General features: G+C 41.5%; 1 protein-coding gene across 2 annotated transcripts in view; it reads right to left on the minus strand.

The window, feature by feature from the left end:
* Positions 1-3578: 3578 nt before the first annotated feature.
* LOC110508374 (far upstream element-binding protein 3) overlaps positions 3579-15496 on the minus strand; it is a 64191-nt gene continuing 52273 nt past the window's right edge. For both annotated transcript variants that reach the window (XM_021588868.3, XM_021588869.3), the window contains one exon: positions 3579-5250. In XM_021588868.3, coding sequence (XP_021444543.2) covers positions 5242-5250 — 9 coding nt within the window. In that variant the 3' untranslated portion in view covers positions 3579-5241. The remainder of the gene's footprint in view (positions 5251-15496) is intronic.

Genomic DNA, 15496 nt, shown 5'->3' on the forward strand with positions numbered 1-15496 from the left:
ATGCTTCAGAGACACACATTGGCAGTAGAATAGCATAACTGAAGAGCTCAGTGACTTTCAAATTGGATAGGATGCCACCTTTCCAACAAGTCAGTTTATCAAATTTCTGCCCTGCGAGAGCTGCCCCGGTCAACTGTAAGTGCTGTTGTTGTGAAGTGCTCTAGGAGCAACACCGGCTCAGCCGCAAAGTAGTAGGCCACACAAGCTCACAGAAAGGGACCACTGAGTGCTGAAGCTAGTAAATATAGTCTATCCTCAGTTGCAACACTCACTACCGAGTTCCAAACGGCCTCTGGAAGCAACATCAGCACAGGAGCTACATGAAATGGGTGCACATGGCAAAGCAGCCGCACACAAGCATAAGATCACCATGCGCAATGCCAAGCGTCTGCTGGAGTGGTGTAAAGCTCGCCGCCATTGGACTTTGGAGCAGTGGAAACGCGTTCTCTGAAGTGATGAATCTGGGTTTGGCGTACGCCAGGAGAACGCTACCTGCCCAAATGCATAGTGCCAACTGTAAAGTTTGGTGGAGGAGGAATAATGGTCTGGGGCTGTTTTTCATGGTTCAGGCTAGGCTCCTTAGTTCCAGTGAAGGGAAATCTTAATGCTACAGCGTACAATGACATTCTAGACGATTATGTGCTTTCATTTGAGGAATGCCCTCTCCTGTTTCAGCGTGACAATGCTCACTTGCACGAAGCTAGGTCCATACAGAAATGGTTTGTCTAGATCGTTGTGTTAGAACTTGCCTGGCCTGCACAAAGCCCTGACCTCAACCCCATCGAACACCTTTTGAAATTAATTAACAATTTTATGCTGAAATGTCTTGAGTCAGCAAGTATTCAACCCCTTCGTTGCATGGACTCACTGTGTGTAATAGTGTTTATTACAGACAGAGTAATACACCCACTGTACAAAGACACATGCGTCCTTCCTAAAAAGGCATCCTGGCTGAGTCTACTTTCCACCAGGCACTGGGAGACGAATTAACCTTTCAGCAGGACAATAACAGCAAGACAATCAGGAACCTCTCTTTCTAAAACTGTTCCGAAATTGTTGCAACCCCTATTACTAGCCTGTTCATCCTCTCTTTTGTATCATCTGATATCCCTAAAGATTGGAAAGCTGCCGCGGTCATCCCTCTCTTCAAAGGGGGAGACACTCTAGACCCAAACTGTTACAGACCTATATCCATCCTGCCTTTCTAAAGTTTTCAAAAGCCAAGTTAACAAACAGATCACCGAGCATTTCGAATCCCACCGTACCTTCTCCGATATGCAATCTGGTTTCTGAGCTGGTCATGGGTGCACCTAAGCCACACTCAAGGTCCTACACGATATCATAACCGCCATCGATAAAAGACAGTACTGTGCAGCCGTATTCATTGATCTGGCCAAGGCTTTCGACTCTGTCAATCACCACATCCTCATCGGCAGACTCGACAGCCTTGGTGTCTCAAATGATTGCCTCGCCTGGTTCACCAACTACATCTCTGATAGAGTTCAGTGTGTCAATTCGGAGGGCCTGTTGTCCGGCCCTCTGGCAGTCTCTATGGGGGTGCTACAGGGTTAAATTCTCGGGCAGACTCTTTTCTCTGCATATATCAATGATGTCACTCTTCCTTCTGGTGATTCTCTGATCCACCTTTTCGCAGACGTCACCATTCTGTATATATCTGGCCCTTCTCTGGACAGTGTGTTAACAAACCTCCAAATGAGTTTCAATGCCATACAACACTCCTTCCATAGCCTCCAACTGCTCTTAAATGCTATTAAAACTAAATGTATGCTCTTCAAGCGATTGCTGCCCACACCCGCCGGCCCGACTAGCATCACTACCCTGGACGGTTCTGACATAGAATATGTGCACAATTACAAATACCTAGGTGTCTGGTTAAACTGTAAACTCTCCTTCCAGACTCACATTAAGCATCCCCAATCTAAAAATTAAATATAGAATCTGCTTCCTATTTCGCAATAAAGCCTCCTTCACTCACGCTGCCAAATATACCCTTGTAAAACTGACAAATCTACCGATCCTAGACTTTGGCGATGTCATTTACAAAATAGCCTCCAACACTCTACTCAGCAAATTGGATGTAGTCTATTACAGTGCCATCCGTTTTGTCACCAAAGCCCCATACACTACCCACCACTGCGAACTGTATGCTCTTGTTGGCTGGTCCTCACTACATATTCGTCACCAAACCCACGGGCTCCAGGTCATCTATAAGTCTTTGCCAGGTAAAGCCCTGCCTTATCTAAGATCACTGGTCACCATAGCAACACCCACCAGTAGCACGCACTCCAGCAGGTATATTTCACTGGTCTCTGCTGCCAATGACTGGAACAAATTGCAAAAATCACTGAAGCTGGAGACTTACATTTCCCTCACTAACTTTAAGCATCAGCTGTCAGAGCAGCTTACCGATCACTGTACCTGTACACAGCCCATCTGTAAATAGCCCACCCAACTACCTAACTACTCTTTTGCACCCCAGTATCTCTACTTGCACATCATCATCTGCACATCTATCACTCAGTGTTAATGATCAATTGTAATTATTTTGCCACTATGGCCTACCTTACCTCCCTAATCTTATTACATTTGCACACACTGTACATAGATTTTTCTATTGTGTTATTGACTGTACGTTTGTTTATCCGATGTGGCCAATTGTTGTTTTTATCAAAAAGCTGTGCTTGATCTTGGCCAGGTCGCAGTTGTAAATGAGAACTTGTTCTCAACTGGCCTACCTGGTTAAATAAAGGTGAAATAAAACAATTACCTAAAACAGAAGGCCAAATCTACACTGGAGTTGTTTACCAAGACAGTGAATGTTAGTTTTGACTTAAATCTACTTGAAAATCGATGGCAAGACCTGAAAATGGTTGTCTAGCAATAATCATCAATCAATTTGACAGAGCTTGAAGAATACATAAAAAAATAAAAAATGTTGCACAATCCAGGTGTGGAAAGCTCTTAGAGACTTACCCATGAAGACTCACAGCTGTAATTGCTGCCAAAAGTGTACTGACTTAGGGGTGTGAATACTTATGTAAATGAGATATTTCTGCATATCATTTCCAAATAAATAAGCAACAAATGGGTGTAGATGGGTGAGAAAAAAAACTATTGAATCAATTTTGAATTCAGGCAACAAAATGTGAAATAAGTCAAGTGGTATGAATACTTTCTGAAGGCACTGTTTTTTTGGGGGGGGGGGGGGGGGCCCTAAGCATCGGCTTATGTCGCTTAATTAAGCCCAGGGTCGGCCCTGAGTGCACTACTTTGGACCAGAGCCCTATGGTCAAAAGTAGTGCACTATGTAGGGAAAAGAGTTCTACAACTTGTTTTGCTAATGTGTTTTAATGCATGAGTGAGCGAATGAGGGATTGCATTTCGCTAATGGATTAAATTAAGAATGACAGACTTGTAAACACACAACACTTATGCTTTTTTTCTGGCAGAAAACTAGTCATTACTTTTGCTGTCCACATCATGGCATTTCATATCTAGAAAAAATTCCATAGGATCAGATTAAAATAATGCTTCTGAAAGAAGAGGTAAATTCATACTCAATCGTGGAGTTTAGATTTAATTGAAGCAGGGTACACAGCAACAAAGAAAACTGGTAGGGAGATTGACACATCATTATACTTCATACCGGTGCAGTTAACTTTTTAACAGTACAAAAATAAAGATTCTATATTTTCACCACAAAAGCAATTGTGGCAAATTACTTTGAGTCAAAGAGTAAAGAAAGCATAGAAATAAACTAGTGAGAATATATATTGCCTCTATTCATGTTTATGGCATATAAAACTTTACACTTAAGGTATCTAAATCACACTGTATGCTACAGAACAATGAATTTGTTAGTCCAGTGATATGGCTCTCTGGGTAACTCTGCAGTTAAGCTAATTTGCCATTGAAAAGGCAGCAAACATTTCAAAACAGGAATGTGCTTTACAATAGCCCAAATGGTATCAACTGCCCCAGAAACAAAAAAATGACTACTTTTAAATACATCGTTAGCTGTGCATATGAGAAAAAAAAATTAAAATAAGAGGATACAGTATGCCTTGTCATTAGAAAATATAGTAGAGACAGTAATCATGTAACAAATCATAGCATACATTCTTGCTCACACAAAAACAATCATGTTAGCGAGTAACAGAGTGTTCTGGTTGGGATATTGTGGAAGCTAGGGGGTACACACATTTGCCATACAAAAACAAATATTTTTAACAGGTAGAATGAAAGAAAGGCTTAGCAGTCTTGAGCACAGAGTGTATACTGGGTTTATATTTGCACTTGGTGAGAGATGCAACATCAAATTTCGAAACATATTTACCATATTTGAGCAGTGAATACAGAAAATTGGGAGAGCATCCATGTGAAAACTACACAAACAATCCTTATTCAACAAATATACTTAAATACCCATGTACATAAGGATACATACATAACAAGATTAAATCAAACTCATAATAATAACCCCACTCCCTAACAGATCATTTTGACAAGCATTTATTACACTTAGGCTTAAACCTAAGATTTCTAATGTAGGAATAAGAACTCATTTTTGTCAACATATTTGTCTGCAAACCGAAATGAGATATTGCACCTCCCTGAACAGAAAACAAAACAATAACACAGAAGAATAACAGGATTAAATAAGAAATTAGACACCATACCAGGAATTTAGTACAAAAGAAAACTTTTTTCCAACAATAATACATTACATTTCAATCTCTCAACAAAAAAAATGTCTACGTAAAAACACAAATCATCACAAGCACATGTTTAAAACATAGTTTACAAAAACAAAACTGTCATTATACTCAATACTCAAGACTGCTAAGCCAATACCATTTTATTGCTAAAACTGGACAAAATAGATTATACTGCATTTTGTTCAAAGCCACACCGATACATTTTAAGTTCAAGTTTGATCAAAAAGAAAGAAAGTTATATTCAAGACCAGAGGGTATTCCAAATTGCCCAGTAAAATATCAGTTTTTAGGTAAAAAAATAAAAGAAAATAAGAAAAAATTAAAATAAAAGAAATAGATTTTCGTTAATTATTTTTTGTTACTCTATAGCTAGTGCATTACAAAAAGGAAAGGTAAGCCGCAAAGTGTTGAAAATATACTTTAGAAACCTCAATAGTACTGTTAATAGTTCTGTTTTCATCATCTCAATGATTCCAAAATCTTCATAAGATGGGCGTCCACTCTAATGCTCCTGAAAGACATTACAAAGAGGAAAATGTTATGTTGTTTACCATGCATTCATTCATGCAACAGCACACACCAATACACGCATGCCTGTAAACTTTTCAAGACTTGGCTTTAACATATACAGTGCCTTCAGAAAGTACTCCGACCCAATTTTCGGGCTACCCAAGAGGAAATGCTGGCATTACAGATGCAAGGGGGGGGGGGGGGGGGGGTCCTATGCGAGATTAAGGCAAAAAAGATAAACCGGCAATTGGTTCCCTCCCTCCATTCTACTGGCGAATGTAGTCACTCGACAATAAGATGGATGACCTCCGATTGTGGATTTGCTGACAACGGGACTCTCGAAACCGCAATATCCTTTGCTTTTCTGAAACATGGTTCTCGGACAAGATACCCCCATGGCTATCCAACTCAATGGATTCTCCATTCACAGGGTGAACAGGACAGTGGAGTCGGGGAAGTCGAGGGGGAGGGGTTTGCCTCCACATCAACTCCAAGTGGTGTGCTATAACTCCAGCGCGGTGGAAGTGTCGACCCACTGTTCACTGGTCTTGGAATACCTGATGGTCAAATGCCGACCCTTCTACCTCCCGAGGGAGTTTTCAGCTCTTATCGTGACTGTTGTATTCCACCAGGATAAGAGAAATAACTAGCTGGCACTTAACGAACTGTGCAAAGCCATAAACAAGTAAGAAAACCTACACTTCCGTTCAAAAGTTTGGGGTCACTTAAGAAAGGTCCTTGTTTTGGAGGAATTTTGCAAATAATCAATGCGGTGCCTGTTAATTTATCATCGAATCACAGCCTAATTCAAACGGGTGATGATTTAACAAAAGTGCATTTGTGAAAAAAGCACAATCGTTGCACAAATGTACCTAACCATAAACATCAATACCTTTCTTAAAATCAATACACAAGTATATATTTTTTAAACCTGCATATGTAGTTAAAATAAATTCATGTTAGCAGGCAATATTAACTAGAGAAATTGTGTCACTTCTCTTGCGTTCAGTGCAAGCAGAGTCAGGGTATATGCAAAAGTTTGGGCCGCCTGGCTCGTTGCGAACTGTGTGAAGACCATTTCTTCCTTACAAAGACTAATTAATTTGCCAGAATTTTACATTATTATGACATAACAGTGAAGGTTGTACAATGTAACAGTAACATTTAGACTTAGGGTTGCCACCTGTTAGATAAAATACAGAACGGTTCCTCAAGGTCGACCGATTAATCGGAATGGCCGATTAATTAGGGCCGATTTCAATTTTTCATAACAATTGGATATCTGTATTTTTGGGCGACGATTTTGCAGTTTTTTTTTCTTTTACACCTTTATTTAATCTTTATTTAACTAGGCAAGTCAGTTAAGAACACATTCTTATTTTCAATGACGGCCTAGGAATGAGGCAGAACGACAGATTTTTACCTTGTCAGCTCGGGGGATTCAATCTTGCAACCTTACAGTTAACTAGTCCAACGCTCTAACCACCTGCCTCACGAGGAGCCTGCCTGTTACGCGAATGCAGTAAGCCAAGGTAGGTTGCTAGCTAGCATTAAACTTATCTTATAAAAAACAATCGACTGTCGTTGCTCCAATGTGTACCTAACCATAAACACCAATGCCTTTCTTAAAATCAATACACAAGTATATATTTTTAAACCTGCATATTTAGCTAAAAGAAATCCAGGTTAGCAGGCAATATTAAACAGGGTGAAATTGTGTCACTTCTCTTGCGTTCATTGCACGCAGAGTCAGGGTAAATGCAACAGTTTGGGTGGCCTGACTCTTTGCTAACTAATTTGCCAGAATGTTACGTAATTATGACATAACATTGAAGGAGGTGCAATGTAACAGGAATATTTAGACTCATGGATGCCACCTGTTAGATAAAATACAGAACAGAATAAACGTTTTGTTTGAGGTGATAGTTTCTGGATTTGACCTAGGCTAGTATTTCTGTGTGTTTATTATAGTTAAGTCTATGATTTGATAGAGCAGTCAGACTGAGGGGTGGTAGGCAGCTGCAGGCTCGTAATAGTCAAAGGTATATGGTTTAGAGAGAAATAGTCGACGCGTTATAATTCCTGTAATAACTTGCGGCTGAACTTGAAAGGGGTTCCTTCGTTATTTTACCGTTCATGTCTTCCATAGAGAATGTCTTGATCTACTTCCAATAAGGTCTGTGTTTCGTGCAGGTTTAAACCACCTCTGTTCATGTCTTCCATAGAGAATGTCTTGATCTACTTCCAATAAGGTCTGTGTTTCGTGCAGGTTTAAACCACCTCTGTTCATGTCTTCCATAGAGAATGTCTTGATCTACTTCAAATAAGGTCTGTGTTTCGTGCTTAAACTGCCTCTATTCATGTCATCCATACAGAATGTCTTGATCTACTTCAAATAAGGTCTGTGTTTCGTTCAGGCTTAAACGCCTCTGTTCATGTCTTCCATAGAGAATGTCTTGATCTACTTCAAATAAGGTCAATGTTTCGTGCTAAACGCCTCAGCGTTTTGGTACCCGTGTAAATCTCACTAGGATAAAGTAACGTTTGTCAACATATTTTCATAAATCCACTCTACAAAAAAATGATCTTCGCTTATATTTAGCCAATATTGATCAGAGTTACCTTGTCCTATGGATATCTACACAGTTATAAAATTGGCAAGGTGGTGTAAGCTACCTACACGAAACACAGACCTTATTTTAAGTTAATCTAAAAAATATCTTATGGAATAAATGAATGAAGGAACCGCTTTTCAGATTTTGCTAGAAGGTGTCATGGGAATTTTGACTCGCACTTTGGTAGTCAATTCTTACCATTGTCCATTATTAAAATAGGATTTCATGCATATAGAAATTCCAGTTTTTGTTTTCAACATTCATCACAGGTAACTTAAACTCTATATTTATTCAAACAGTTGAGAGTATTTGTCTCCTAAGCAGACTCTTCAGTATCATTGTCACTTCAGAGCTGTGTGTGTGTGTGTTTCACAGAGAGCAGAGAAAAGCAGAGCACCAGTGTTGGTATTACATGGAATTGGCACCAGGGAAAGCAAGGTGTCTTATTTGTGATAAAGATGTAAGCATGGGGTCAGCAACGGCTAAATCAATAAATACCACCAACCTGTGGAATCACCTTAAGAACACCCATCCAAAAGCCCATATGTATTATATTAAGTTAAAATAAAAGTGTTCATTGTTCATTCAGTATTGTTGCAATTGTCATTATTACAAAAAAAAAAAAAAAAAAAAAAATTATATATATATATTTTTTATAAATCGGCCGATTAATCAGTATGGGCTTTTTTTGTCCTCCAATAAATGGGTATTGGCGTTGAAAAATCATAATCGGTCGACCTCTAATAAGGACATCCAATAGTCAAAGGTATATGAAATACAAATGGTATAGCGAGAAATAGTCCAAAAATAACTACAACCTAAAACTTCTTAACTGGGTGTCAAACCCTGATCTTTTTCCCCTGTCCTTGTGATTGTCTCCACCCCCTCCAGGTGTCGCTTATTTGCTCTGGTGTATTTATCCCTGTGTTTCCTGTCTCTCTGTGCCAGTTCGTCTTGTATGTTTTGTCAAGTCAACCAGCGTGTTTTCCTGTACTCCTGCTTCTAATTCTCTTTTTGCTTGTCCTCCCGGTTTTGACCCTTGCCTGTTTTCTGGACTCCGTACCCACCTGCCTGCCCTGACCTCAAGCCTGTCTGCCACTCTGTACCTTCTGGACTATGAACTGGTTTTGACCTTTTGCCTGTCCATGACCATTCTCTTGCCTACCCCTTTTGGATTGATTAATAAATAGAAGAGACTCAAACCATCTGCCTCCCGTGTCTGCATCTGGGTCCCGCTTTGTGCCCTTTTACTGGGAATATTGAAGACTCATGTTAAAAGGAACCACCAGCTTTCATATGTTCTCATGTTCTGAGCAAGGAACTTAAACGTTAGCCTTTTTACATGGCACATATTGCACTTTTACTTTCTTCTCCAACACTGTGTTTTCGCACTATTTAAACCAAATTGAACATTGGTACCGGCTTTTTTTGGTCCTCCAATAATCGTTATCGTCGTTGAAGATCATAATTGGTCGACCTATAATTAAAATAACATAAAATTGATCAGAAATACAGTGTAGACATTGTTAATGTTGTAAATGACTATTGTAGCTGGAAATGGCAGATGTTTTTTTTATGGATTATCTACACTGGCATACAGAGGCCCATTATCAGCAACCATCACTCCTGTGTCCCAAAGGCACGTTGTGTTAGCTAATCCAAGTTTATCATTTTATAAGGCTAATTGATCATTAGAAAACCCTTTTACAATAATGTTAGCACAGCTGAAAACTGTTGGTCTGATCAAAGAAGCAATAAAACTTTATACTACTTGAGTATCTGGAGCATCAGCATTTGTGGGTTTGATTACAGGCTCAAAATAGCCAGAAACAAATAACTTTCTTCTGAAACTCATCAGTCTATTCTCGTTCTGAGAAATTAAGGCTATTCCATGCGAGAACTGGCTCTAACCAGAATAGAAAGGGGAGTGGGAGGCCCCGGTGCACAACTGAGCAAGAGGACAAGAACATTAGAGTGTCTAGTTTAAAAACAGACACCTCACAAGTCCTCAACTGGCAGCTTCCTTAAATAGTACACCAGTCACAATGTCAACAGTGAAGAGGCGACTCCAGGATGCTGGCCTTCTAGGCAGAGTTGCAAAGAAAAAGCCATATCTCAGACTGGCCAATAAAAAGAAAAGATTAAGATGGGAAAAATAACAGACACTGGACAGAGGAACTCTGCCTAGAAGGCCAGCATCCCGGAGTCGCCTCTTCACTGTTGACATTGTGACTGGTGTTTTGCGGGTACTATGTATTGAAGCTGCCATTTAAAATAAAACTAAATCGTAGACAACCCTGAGGCTACGGTTGAGGACAGGAGTAAGTAAAATAAGTCCTGCTATGACCGCAGAGTCATCAATATAGGAATAATGTTGACTCATACTACACAGGCTACGAAGCCTGTGGTATGTGCCAGTGGCCCCAGTCCATTATGGATTACGAAGGAAGATCCAACTGTGATCTGTTCAACGATGCATCTCTACCAGACAAACTCTATGCATTTTATGCACGCTTTGACAACAAAATCGTGCCGGGTGTGATGGCCGTCATTGACCCAGAACTCCACTTTCCGAGGTCAACGTGAAAAAGTTATTTAATCACATCAACACCCGCAAGAACGCGGGGCCCGATGGTATTCCAGGGCACTTTCTCAGAGCATGCGCAGAAAAGCTGTCAGGCATATTATAGGTACTTTCAACCTCTCCTTGTCCCAGTCTGTAATCCACAAATTTTAAGATGACCAGCATCCTTCCTGTCCTCAATAACTCTAAGGCTTTATGCCACAATGACTACCACCCTGTAGCACTCACCTCTGTAATCATGAAGTGCTTTGAGAGGCTGATTACGGCACACATTAACTCCACCATTCGAGACACACTAATTTGCCATACCGACCCACCCAACAGATGCGTAGATGACGCAATATCAATTGCTCTCCACACTGCCCTCACCCACCTAGAAAAGAGGAATACCTATAAGAGAACGCTCTTCATTGACCACAGCTCAGCATTCAAAACCATTGTCCCCTCCAAGCTCGTCACCAGCTTACGACTCGGTCTGCAACTGGATCCTGGACTTCCTGACAGGTCGACCCGAGGTGGTGAGAGTAGGCAACATCACCTCTGCCATGCTGACCCTCAGCACAGGGGCCCCACAGTGGTCCCCTCCTGTTCACCCACGACTGCGTGGCCATGCGTGACTCCAACACTAGATAATGGCGCTGGAAAAGAGCTTCTGGACATCAGAACAGCGATTACTCACCTCAAACTGGAAACAAAGATTTTTTTTCTTTAATTAATGACTCCGACGTGAAGGATATACTTCTTCCCGGAGACCAGGCCCAAATCCCCGTCATTCGCGTGAAGAAAATAAGGAAATACAGGGGGCGGAGTTATGGGTGCCTTGTGAGAATTTGTTGGCAAGTGAGTAAACCACCACTACCCTTTGTATTATTGGCCAACGTGCAATCATTGGAAAACCAACTGGATGATCTATGATTAAGACTATCCTACCAACAGGACATTAAAAACGAATATCTTATGTTGTTTCACGAAGACTTGGCTGAACAACAATTCGGATAATATAGAGCTGGCTGGCTTCTCCATGTTTTGGCAGGACAGAGCTGCTACGTCTGGTAAGATGAGGGGTGGGGGTGTCTGTCTTTGTCAATAACAGCTGGTGCACGATATCAAATATTAAAGTCTCAAGTTATTGTTCGCCTGTGGTAGAAAAGCTCATTATAACGTGTAGACAACACTATCTTCCAAGAGAGGTTGCATCTATATTACTCGCAGCTGTCTACTTACCACCACAAACCGATGCTGGCACGAAGACCGCACTCAACAAGCTGTATAAGGCCTTAAGCAAACAAGAAAATGCTCATCCAGAAGCTGCGCTCCAAGTGGCCGGGGACTTTAATGCATGAAAGCTTAAATCCGTTTTACCTCATTTCTACCAGCATGTCACATGTGCAACCAGACGAAAAAAATTCAACTCTAGACCACCTTTACTCCACACACAGAGAAGCATACAAAGCTCTCCCACACACTCCATTGGGCAAATCTGACCATAATTCTATCCTCCTGATTTCTGCTAACAAGCAAAAACTAAAGCAGGAAGCACCAGTGACTTGCTCAATACGGAAGTGGTCAGATGACTCGGATGCTACGCTACAGGACTGTTTTGCTAACACAGACTGGAAAATGTTCCGGGATTCATCCAATGGCATTGAGGAGTATACCACCTCAGTCACTGCCAACATCAGTAAGAGCATTGACGACGTCATCCCCACAGTAACCGTACGTACATTTCCCAACCAGAAGCTATGGATTACAGGCAACATCCACACCTAGATAAAGGCTAGAGCTGCCGCTTTCAAGGAGCGAGAAATTAATCCGGACGCTTATAAGAAATCCCGTTATGCCCTCAGACGAACCATCACAGGCAAAGCGTCAATACAGGAATAAGATTGAATCCTACAACACCGGCTCTGACATTCATCGGATGAGGTAGGGCTATTACGGACGACAATGAGAAACCCAGCCACGAGCTGCCCAGTGACGCGAGCCTACCAGACAAGCTAAATGCATGTTATACTCGCTTTGAGGCAAGCAACACTGAAGCATGCATGAGAGCACCAGATGTTCCGGACGACTGATCAAGCTCTCCGTAGCCGAGTTCACAAAGTCACAGGGCAAGACGGATTACCAGGACGTGTAGTCATAGCATGTGCAGATCAACTGGCTAATGTCTTCACTGACATTTTTAACCTCTCCCTGACCGAGTCTGTAATACCTACATGTTTCAAACAGACCACCATAGTCCCTTTGCCCAAGAAAACCTGTCTAAATGATTACCACCCTGTAACACTCACATCGGTAGCCATGAAGTACTTTGGAAGGCTCGTCATGGCTCACATCATCACCATCATGCCAAAAACCCTAGACCCACGCCAATTCGCATACCACCCCTACAGATCCACAGATGACGCCATCTCAATCGCACTCCACATGGCCATTTCCCACCTGGACAAAAGGAACACCTATTGTGAGAATGCTGTTCATTGACTACAACTCAGCGTTCAACACCATAGAGCCCACAAAGCTCATCTCTAAGCTAAGGACCCTGGAACTAAACATCTCCTTCTGCAACATGGTCTTGGACTTCCTGATGGGCCGCCCCCAGGTGGTAAGGTTAGGCAACAACACATCTGCCACATTGATCCTCAACACTGGGGCCTCTCAGCGGTGAAGGCTTAGTCCCCTCCTGTACTCCCTGTTCACCCATGACTGCGTGGCCAAGCACAACTCCAACACCATCATTACATTTGCTGACGACATAACAGCCTGATCAGCGACAATGATGAGAGAGACCTGGCAGTGTGGCGCCAGGACTACAACCTCTCTCTCAATGTGAGCAAGACAAAGGAGCTGATCGTGGACTACATGAAAAGGAGGGCTGAACAGGCCCCCGTTAACAAGGCTCCCGAGAGGTGCAGCAGTCTAAGGCACTGCATCTCAGTGCAAGAGGCTTCACGACAGTCTCTGGTTTGAATCCAGACTGTATCACATCCGGCCGTGATTGGGAGTCTCATAGGGCTGCGCACAATTGGCCCAGCGTTGTCTGGGTTTGGCCATCAACGTAAATAAGAATTTGTTCTTAACTGACTTGCCTAGTTACATTGAAAAAAACATTGACGGGACTGAAGTGGAGCAGGTCGAGAGTTGCAAGTTCCTTGGTGTCCACATCATCAACAAACTATCATGGTCCAAACACACCAAGACAGTTGTGAAGAGGACACAGCAACACCTTTTCCCACTTAGGAGACTGAAAAGATTTGGCATGGGTCCCCAGATCCTCAAAAAGTTCTACAGCTGCACCATCGAGAGCATCACCACCTGGTATGGCTCCGCATCTGACCGTAAGACGCTACAGAAGGTAGTGCAAACGGCCCAGTACCTCACTGGGGCCAAGCTTCCTGACATCCAGAACCTACATACTAGGCGGTGTCAGAGGAAGCCCCTAAAAATTGTCAAAAGACTCCAGTCACCCAAGTCATAGACTGTTCTCTCTGCTACCGCACAGCATTCGGTACCGGAGCGGCATTTCTAGAACCAAAAGGCTCCTTAACCGCATCTACCCCCAAGCCATAAGACCAACTAAACTAATCAAATAGCCACCTGGACTATTTACATTGTATCTGGGGAAGGGTATAAAACTCTTTCTAGATTGTTGGAAGTTTCTCAGAGCACAGTGATCTCTATAATTGGGATAAGGGGGGGGGGGGGTCTCATTTTTTTTGTGCATTTTTCTGGTTCTCTAGCACCAACAGAGATGGTTGCTTCGTGGTTCTTAGGAAACTATGCAGTATTCTGTTTATGTACAGTTGAGGTCAGAAGTTTTCATACACTTAGGTTGGAGTCATTGAAACTCATTTTTCAACCACTTAACAAATTTCTTGTTAACAAACTATAGTTTTGGCAAGTCAGTTAGGACATCTACTTTGTGCATGACAAGTCATTTTTACAAAAATTGTTTAGACAGATTATTTCACTTCATAATTTACTGTATCATAATTCCAGTGGGTCAGACCATATGATATCATCACAATAAGTATTGCGATTCTTACAAATCTATTTGTTTTGCGATTCGATACTGCAATTTTGAGAATTGATGTTCCAAACATAATGTTCATTATATGTCTGCTGCAGAGAGAGTATGAGAAAACAAGTTTTCAGTCAGGGAAATAAGTGCTGAAAACATGGTGGCTCACTATTTAAAAAGAAAATGGAGAACAAGCTACAGGATGAAAGGTTCTACACTTGCAAAAATATTATAATACACACACACACACACACATATATATATATATATATATATACACAGTTGAAGTCAGAAGTTTACATACACTTAAGTTGGAGTCATTAAAACTCATTTTTCAACCACTCCACAAATTTCTTGTTAACAAACTATAGTTTTGGCAGTTAGGACATCTACTTTGTGCATGGCACAAGTAATCTTTCCAACAATTGTTTACAGACAGATTATTTCACTTATAATTCACTGTATCACAATTCCAGTGGGTCAGAAGTTGACATACACTAAGTTGATTGTGCCTTTAAACAGCTTGGAAAATTCCAGAAAATGGTGTCATGGCGTTTGAAGCATCTGACAGGCTAACTGACATCATTTGAGTCAATTGGGAGGTGTACCTCGATGTAGTTCAAGGCCTACCTTCAAACTCAGTGCCTCTTTGCTTGACATCATGGGATAATTAAAAGGATTCAGCCAAGACCTCAGAAAAAAAAGTGTAGACCTCCACAAATCTGGTTCCTCCATGGGAACAATTTCCAAATGCCTGAAGGTGCCATGTTCATCTGTACAAACAATAGTACGCAAGAATAAACACCATGGGACCACACAGCTGTCATACCGCTCAGGAAGGAGACGCATTTTGTCTCCTAGAGATCAACGTACTTTGGTGCGAAAAGTGAAAATCAATCCCAGAACAGCAGCAAAGGACCTTGTGAAAATGCTGGAGGAAACAGGTACAAAAGTATCTATATCCACAGTAAAATGAGTCCTATATCGACATAACCTGAAAGGCCGCTCAGCAAGGAAAAAGCCACTA

Source organism: Oncorhynchus mykiss, chromosome 28, assembly GCF_057628025.1.
Source record: "Oncorhynchus mykiss isolate SJ-2025 chromosome 28, ASM5762802v1, whole genome shotgun sequence".
Lineage (NCBI taxonomy): Eukaryota > Metazoa > Chordata > Actinopteri > Salmoniformes > Salmonidae > Oncorhynchus > Oncorhynchus mykiss.